Source organism: Ictalurus punctatus, chromosome 22 (genome assembly GCF_001660625.3).
Source record: "Ictalurus punctatus breed USDA103 chromosome 22, Coco_2.0, whole genome shotgun sequence".
Classification (NCBI taxonomy): domain Eukaryota; kingdom Metazoa; phylum Chordata; class Actinopteri; order Siluriformes; family Ictaluridae; genus Ictalurus; species Ictalurus punctatus.
In genome coordinates this window covers 16,037,012-16,046,296 of record NC_030437.2, presented here as the reverse complement: position 1 = coordinate 16,046,296, position 9,285 = coordinate 16,037,012, and the positions used below count along the sequence as shown (strand labels likewise).

General features: G+C 36.2%; 1 protein-coding gene across 2 annotated transcripts in view; it reads left to right on the top strand.

Annotated features, from left to right (window-relative positions):
• The window catches only part of LOC108255520 (metal transporter CNNM4), a 36,338-nt gene extending 29,397 nt beyond the window's left edge, over positions 1–6,941 (top strand). For both annotated transcript variants that reach the window (XM_047149731.2, XM_017451521.3), the window contains 2 exons: positions 682–857; positions 4,127–6,941. In XM_047149731.2, coding sequence (XP_047005687.2) covers positions 682–857; positions 4,127–4,360 — 410 coding nt within the window. In that variant the 3' untranslated portion in view covers positions 4,361–6,941. The remainder of the gene's footprint in view (positions 1–681; positions 858–4,126) is intronic.
• The last annotated feature ends 2,344 nt before the right edge of the window (positions 6,942–9,285 follow it).

Below are 9,285 nucleotides of genomic sequence, written 5' to 3'. Positions count from 1 at the left end.
AAGACAAAGAAATTCAGCATTTTCAAAACTTTTTGTAAATCCGGTGGAAAGGTTTTAATTTAGTTCGGCTTACACAAACTTTTACATACAACTTGACTAAAACCTTGGGGAACATTTTAATGTACGCTTCTTTCGTCCTTAGCAGTGCACTTGTACAAACCTAACATTGGTATGTAATTGTCATTACCCAGCATGCAGGTGTGTTCGAAACTTTGGCCTGAGCTTCCTTTTCTGCTTACTATTTTTATTTTTATTTTATATATAGTTTATAGTGCTGGTTCAATTTTGGCTTTTATTTAATTTTACTGTTACGTAATTATTGTTATTACTTTTATTACCTTAAACTGATCTTTCTGCCCTTCTAGGATTTCAAGTATCTTTGTATGTGTTTACTTTCCTTTTTCTCTGTCTCTGAGTACACATGTACATCTTACACACTTCTGTCTGTCTGTCTATCTATCTATCTATCTATCTATCTATCTATCTGTGTCTCTCTGTGTGTGTCTCTCTCTCTCTCCCTCCCTCTGTCTATCTATCTATATATCTATCTATATATGTCTCTCTGTCTCTCTCTCTCTCTCTCTCTCTGTCTCTGTCTCTCTCTCTCTCTCGCTCCCTCCCTCTGTGTCTGTCTGTCTGTCTGTCTGTCTGTCTCTCATTTTGGTTGAATGTGTGTTTCAGAGTTCCGTTCACCGTCTCACATCAGCGGTCTGAACCGTTCAACATCTCTTAACTGCACGGATCGCTCAGAGTCTCAGTCCATCAGTGGCAGCAACACGCAGCTGAACAGTTCCCCCTCCATGCAGTACATCCCCGACTTCAACGTGCGTGCACTGACGGACCTGCAGATCGTCAAGGTGAGAACGGACACAGCTATTATGATTCGAATTCTTCTCATCACTAGATATGCCAGCAACAGCTCAGGACCGGATTTTGCAGGGAAAGGATGATGTGCGTTATGACACAGCCTCAAACAAAATTAAGTATCAAATATGATTTCTGTTATAGGCTGTTATTTATTGAATTTGTAGAGTAAAGGTCACGCATACAGTGATTTTATCACCGCAAGTCGTCTGTTGTTGTACTCTTGCCACTAAAATGAAACATTCTGGAGGGAGAATTGTATGTTTGTATATAAAATCCACCAGTGTGTATATATGCATCATATCGTATGAGATGAAGGAGAAGCAGTGTGTGTGAGCTCTTTCTTCATCTATTTCCGGCAAAAGCACATGAATAAGTGCCGGAATGCCTGTGTCCACAAAACAATTCAGACAGATCATGTGCGCTCTACTGTCTTCACTCCCATTGGTAGTTGCTGCACCAAGTCACTACAAATGTGTATAAAGTTAAACTTTTCTCACTTTGTTGCGTCACTGGACACGCCTACATCTAGTCTCCAACGGTCATTGTTGTTCACGTTACCACAAGTTGCTGACTATCTTTGAAAATGAACGGTCTCCGGTTGCTTTGTTGCTGCGAAGCGCTGTATGTGTGAATGTACCTTAACCCTCAAATAGTACTTTCAGGGTTAGCACTAGTTGCAGTTCACATTTTTGACCACTAGGTGAAATAATGTTTCTATTGGGGCAGTGTGCACATGTAGAAATCTAAAAAGGGGAGCAAATCTTGTCACTCAAAAGAGGTGGTTAGTATATCAGCTGAATGTAAAATGCATGGACGGAGTTGTGAATGAGTACTTTACGAAGATTACCATTTGTTGAACAATCGATACATATGCTGGAGCTCTGCACCGCCTGCTCCTAGGAACGAGCCTCCACTGGTATATGCATAACAATCATACAAGATAAACAAACCAGTCATTAGGTAAAATTATTAGCCACCCTAAAGTTTAAAGTTTTTGTATAACTAAATCCTTTTGGGAATTAGAGTTTAAATTCTACTCATATTGTTTAAAAAAAAAAAAAAAAGTGTCATACAGCCTGTGTACTGGAACCTGATTATTTATGAAAGATATGTAGAGTTACTTACTGAGGGTGAACCTTTAGGCACTTCTGTGGCTTTATCTGTTGTCTGACACTTGGGTATGGAAAAATACTGAGAAATTATACTGAAAGTATAGATGTGACAAATATTTGACGGTTTTCCAATGATAAGTTAAAATTCTATTTTATTTTTATAGCACTTTTGACAATGGACAATGTCACAAAGCAGTTTTACATAAATAAATACATTCAGGATATGAATTGATTGATGAAATTCGAAGTTAATGTCATGTTTTCATATGAGAAGTCACTTTTATTACTTATCTAAAACTGTTCGAGGATTATTTCATTTTCTATGCCGTTTTGCCTGAAAACATGATTCGATCTTTGTAAGTTTGCTGGTCATGTGCATGACTAATGCAAATGCGTTAATCAGAAGGAAAATATCATATACTGTTTTATTGTCATTCCTCTATATAACTTATATACATTGGAACGAAATGTCATTTCTCCAAAACTGTGGTGCAACACAGAACAGTAAGCACGACTGCATAACGTGCAAATACACAGCAGTGTGAAATGAGTGCAAAACAATGAATAGACAGAATAGAACAGCAGCTACACAGGACAGTAAATATACAGGACAGTAAATAGCTGGAGTGTGGAGGGCGTTCTGGCGCACTATGGGTGCCGTCGCATCATTCAGGTGGATGCTACACCTGAATGATGCGACGGCACCCATAGTGCGCCAGAACCTCCCCATACTATGTAAAGCGCTTTGAGTTTGCAGGGGGAAAAAAGCGCAATATACATGTAACGTTTTTTTTTAATTATTATTATTATTATTATTATTATTATTATTAAATACACAGGACATGAGCTGTATGTAAACTATTTTGTAGTCTAGCAGCAATATTGGAGCAAAAATGAGTTCCATAATGAAAACTGACCGATGCAGCTTTATAAAATGCAGTGGTGTAATGTTTTTCCGTCATACTGGGTTAGGTGTTTCGATTACTTCCAGATGAGTATTGGGAGGCAGACAGGTGTTGAGTAATCTGACTGCCGCGGGGAAGAAACTGTTGTTTAGTGTGATGATGTTGGCAGATAACGCTGATGGGGCGGGGGGCATTTTTCTGGAATTGCAGAGCAATGATGTTGCTCAGAATGAACAAACTGTGTTTACTCTCCCACTGTCTCATGTCACATTAGTGAGGTGAATCAGATGTGTGTCACCTTCTCCAAAATGCAAGTATCGAATTACTTTTCTCAGCACAGTTGCTTGGCTGGATTTAAGGTTGCTATCATTATGCATTGTCATTATGTGTGTGTTACGTTCAGTGTAAATACATGGCGAGTCTGTTTGATGGAATTTGGGTGTCAGTGAGAAAATTAATACTAGTATATTCATGCACATTTGTAACTTTCCACTGAGAAGGTGTCTGTGCTGGTGCCTGTGTGTAGGCTGTTGCAGGAAACCAGTCGATTTTTATGAACCAACTGCTTTCCACTGGTTTAGGAGCACAGTGTAAAAGTTATAACAGCTGTGAAAGATTTTATAAGTTTTATTTCTAACTTTGAGAATAGATTTCATTAAAGGCTGTAAATCTCAGGCCTCCATGATTTTGATTTATAATGATTTAGTTTTTGACAATACCACTGAATCTGATCCGATACAATATGAGTTCGATTCAGAAGGCAATGATTTGATATATGATGATACGATGCACAACAGTATCATTGACATATGGACATATTTTATAGACAACAATTGCACACAAGGCGACAGATATCTGAAATTTTATTTCATTTGATTCATTTTGGCCATATCCTTTCAATTGATTCATTTTAGCAGTTTCATTTGAATCATTTTAGCTGTTTCGTTTTATTTGAATCATTTTATCTGTTTCGTTTCATTTGAATCATTTTAGCTTTTTAGGAGTATGTAGATGTTCAAAGGAAGTCTAGCTCATTGTAATTATAAAAGGGTTGTTTAGTCCACACATCACTGATTCACACATTTCTTCAATGATAATCTGTAAAACTATCCCTCAGTAAATGTCTTATTTTAATTTTGTTCATGAAGGAAATCTGAGTTTCTGAAGTTTTTGTCATGACAACAAAATAATGCCACCCTTGCCCTCTCGCGTCCTCTCTTGCCCTCTCTCCCGCTCTCTCAGATCACTCGGTCGCAGTATCAGAACGGTCTGATGGCGTCTCAGTTGGACAATTCCCCCCAGTCTCCAGACAGCGGACAGATGCGTGTGGAGAACAGCATGCCTGCAGTGTCTCAGTCTCCATCCGACAACACGCTCACACTCCCCATGACGGACACGCTGCCAGACGAACACACGTCACTCCTAAACGAGCAGAACTGCTTGCCCACTCGCCAGGCCAATCACAGCGAGATCTGATGCTCATGCACAACTTTCTAACAGCATGCTTAGAGACTACCATCAAACACACTACTTTATATACACACCCTTTCCATCCTGATTAATAAAACCGGCAGATGACTGAATTACAGACACATACACCCATATAAATTATTTAACATTTTCACATTCTTCAGTCATACAAATTTAAGCTGCCAAAAGGAAGGGCATGAACTGGAGGGAGGAAAAAAAAACTGTGTGATTGCACTGAGAAGTTAAGTCTGGATCATAGAATGCCTGGACTGAGTAGATTTTGAGCTAACCATCCATCTGGGCATTTTAAAGACTGATTTATTTTTTTTTAAAGGAGGAATATTTGTTTAGAAACCAAATGCTTTATTTTCTGGTTTTCAATGGAAAAGTGTAGTTCATGGGGAAAGCGGTTGAATTAGATTTTGCTTGACATCAAATTTACGGTCAAGTTAAATAAAAGGTCAAATAAAACCATAGATTAAAGGAATACTTCAGTGCTTTTCAGACTAATCTCTATCCACTGCACATGTAGTGTATGTCTGATGAACACAAATAAGAATTTCAATGCGAGGAAAAACTTAATAAAAGAGCAGTTGGAATGTCAAGAAACAGTTATATGAAACATACTGTTTGATCGAGTGTACTTGTAAATTAAGCTCTAAATATGTATAATTTATTGTTTTATAGTTGAGACTATGTTTTTGACATTGAAGAATGGGTTATACACCACCGGTCAAAAGTTTAGACACTCATTCTTTATCTACTCCAACCCCCCCCCTTTATAATAATAATAATAATAATAATAATAATAAAGTCATCAAAACTCTGGAGTAACACAAATGGAACTATGGGAATTATGTTGTGATAAAAGAAAATCCAAAATAAATCTAAATAATTTCATATTTTAGCATCTTCAAAGTAGATTCGCTTTTTGTCTAGAATTTCCAGAAATGTATTCTCGTTTACTCACCGGATTTCTTGAGGAATTTCCCTGAGATGCTTTTTAAACAGTATTAAAGGACTTCACACCTATGCCGGACTCTTATCGGCTGCTTTTCGGAATATTTCGCTTCAGATCATCTGTTTTTAAAAAATATTTGTAAATATTATGCTAGTTTTCTAATGAAAGAAAGGAATATGTTGCCACAATTATATTTTTGTCTACGACACCGATTTCAAACATTTAATACACACCTTCAGATCAAAAGGTTTTTAAGATCATGAGAAACATTTCAGTCGAGTGTCCACAAACTTTTGACCGGTAGCGTATCTAAAAACTTAAACAAAGTGATTCAGTTGATCAGCCTTTACTGCACTTTTGCAACAACTGGCTCATGCTTTTACACGCTTGCAGGATAATGTTTACTGTGATGATTCAGTATTTTGTCTATTCTAGGTTTCTTCACTCGCAACCTTATAAAAACATGGAAATTTAGTCAATGCCGTTTAACAATGGCCCTTAAACTTCCATATTTAAAGTCGTCATTTTCTCTGATCCTTTCTTAGTATGGGGAAATGTGTCACAATTATTGTCTGTAGTAATCATGACTACACTACGGGTATGGTAAGAAGAGATTAAGATGAAAGCACTGAACTGTTCCTTTAAGAAACTTGTGTGTTCATCATCAGCTGTTTTAAAGAATCAACTTCTTTAATCCGAATCGCACCAAAATCCAAGACGTATCTCAGGGAGACTAAGCACCACGTATATAATCTATATGTTAAACAAGTCTGTTTTTCACGATACAACTATAGAACAAGTGACCGAAAAAACTAAAGCATGTTGAAATTTCATCTCGTATCGAGTCCATGTATTCGCCTACTGTAAGTGAACTTTCTAATGGTCTGTGGACATCTCTTCATGTTTAAGTAGTGAATCACTGTCAAGTGAAACACTGTATATGTGTGACCTTGACTCTAGTCATTGTTTTGCAATGACTCCATAATACACTTGTTTTTTTGTTTTGTTTTTTTCATTCCAAATTGAGCAAGGCTATATCAGAGAAAGTGGAATGCTTTCCTGTTTCAGAGGAAGATGTCTTGCATAAACAAGCTTTAAGACTTTGTGGTTCAACTATTGAACTTGAAGGTAACCCACCAGAAATATATATATATATATATATATATATATATATATATATATATATATATATATATATATATATATATATATATACTGTATTTATTTGACATATAAAGTCAAAGTTGTATATTTTCTTGTGAAATGTACTTTTTTTTTCTAGTTGTGTTTTATTGTTCTTGCCTCCAGAACATGTATTTCAGATCAACAGCATATCTTGGTACTGAATCATCTGTTTCACATTTCTGGTCCACTTAAAAGACAATCCGTAGTCACATCCAAGCCAAAAATATCTTTATTTATATGAAATTGGATCCGAAGAATCCCGGAAATGATATTATAGGTTTTTGATGATGTAAAATGTTCTTGTTTCATTTGTTTTTAGGTTCTGGTTCTTTTTTTCCACTGTGAGGATTTTATTTTGCTTTATACCAAATCATCCTAAACAACCTGTATGCAGGACAACAGTGTTAGCCAAATAAATATCAGAAAGCCTCTTCTTCATAATATGTGACCTCTGTTTATCAGAAAAGTGAGAGCAGTTTTATTTTCACTGCTTCATCTGTGAGTTTAGATTTCCAGGTTTGCGTTTTGCTTATTTATTAAATTAGTTGTTTTAAAAAAAAAAAAAAAAATGAAATACTTCATTAAACTTCTAAACTCTCAGGATTTTGTTATTGAAGGAACTACATACTAAATGATTCGGCTAATATTACAGTTGTGGAAGGGATTCTTTACAGTTTAGAACAGAAGTGTCTTTTTAGTTAACGGGCAACTGTACACTTAGTTTAATGTCAAGTGGGCTGGACCACTTGATATTAATATTAACATATTAATAATTCATCTCATTTATAGAGAAAACAGATAAACAGCCTGCAATTCCTTAGCAAACAATCCCACCAAATTTTGCAAATTATGGTTTTACCATAATTGTGCCTTACATAAGTTTTCACCCGTTGAGGTTTTCAACAGTGCATAGGCTTAAAAGCTGAATTTTATGGTTTCTGAACTGGCATTGTGTCGTAAATACCCAGTAAATTTGAAGTGTGGGTGGGTAGGGGTGCAATATAGTGTACAAAATTATTTACAGATCAAATAACATGCACACACCTTCCTGTGAAACCACTAAATTAATTCTTTTGGAAAGAGACATGGTTACAGGATTACAATTAGTTTCATAATGAAGAAGTAAATATCCTTTCAACATTTTGTCAGTTCTATTTTGCCCCTAGTTAAATATTAGAAAGTAGTTCTTTTGATCACTTTGTGTTCTGTGTTATGATGCATTTTTGTTTTGAAATAGTAATTACCTCACATTTCCTGCAGCATTGTTTACGTTTGTCAGTTCACTGAGGCAGGTTTCTACTATTATTCAACTATTATCTCTATATAGGTGTATCTCAAAAAATTAGAATATCATTGAAAAGTTCATATTTTCCCCGTAATTTAATTGAAAAAGTGGAACTTTCATATATTCTAAATTAATTACACATAAACTGAAATATTTCAAGCCCTTTTTTGTTTTAATCTCGATGATTATGGTTTACAGCTCACGGAAATCAAAAATCCAGTATCTCAAAATATTAGAATAAATCATTTATAATTCAGAAATGTCGACCTTCTGAAAAGTATTTACTTTTTTAATTTACTTTCATCTGAAAAGAGGACTTTGGACCACTGAGCAACGGTCCAGTTCTTTTTCTTCTTAGCCCAGGTAAGACGCTTCTGACGTTGTCTCCGGTTCAGGAGTAGCTTGACATTTCTGTATTATAAATTCTTTATTCTAATATTTTGAGATACTGGAATTTTGATTTCCATGTAAGCCGTAATCATCAAGTTTAAAACAAAAAAAAGGCTTGAAATATTTCACTTTATATGTAATGAATCTAGAATATATGAAAGTTCCACTATTTGAATTAAATTACGGGGAAAAAATAAATTTTTCCATGATATTCTATTTTTTTGAGATGCACCTGTGTTTGTAAGTTATATGTAAAATAGGTATTCTCTTACTTTTGTAGTTGTGTATGTATGCCAAAGCATACAGTTTGAAATCTCTTTCAGCTTGCAAGTACTCTTACATACACCGATCAGCCAAAACTGTCTAATATTATGTTGGTCCCCCTTGTGCTGCCAAAAACAGCTCTGACCCATCGAGGCGTGGACTCCACAAGACCTCTGAAGGTGTGCTGTGGTATCTGGCATCATGATGTTAGCAGCAGATCCTTTAAGTCCTGCAAGTTGCGAAGTGGGGCCACCATGAATCTGACTTATTTGTCCAGTACATCCCACAGCTTGCCTTCTTCCCCTAGTGCATCTCTTCCGCAGTTAAGCGAAACACACTCGCCCAGTCGTCCACATGATATAAAAGAAAATATGATACATCAGACCAGGCCACCTTCTTCTATTACTCCATGGTCCAGTTCTGATGCTCGCCTGCCCTTTGTACTTCATGATAATCATTGTATGTCATCATGGAGCTCGTTTTGTGCACTGGGGCATTGCCATGATGGAATGTGTTTGGGCCCCTTAGTTCCAGTAAGGGAAATAATCCTACAGCATCCATTGACATCCAGTACAATTGTTTGCTTTATAACTTTGTGGCAACAGTTTGGGGAAGAACCACATATGGGTGTTATGGTCATGTGTACCTTTCAATGATGATCATTTTTACAGTAGTGATTCGCAAACGTGTCCCGCATACGAATCTTTAGTCTTGCAGTCCATTTTATTCAAAATGGATCCAAGTTTTTATTAAAAGCATTTCAGCCATTGTTAGGTGAAGGATCTCGGGTCATAATATTGCATATTTAGGGGGAAAATAGCAATAAGCTGTTTGGGAGCCGAAAGA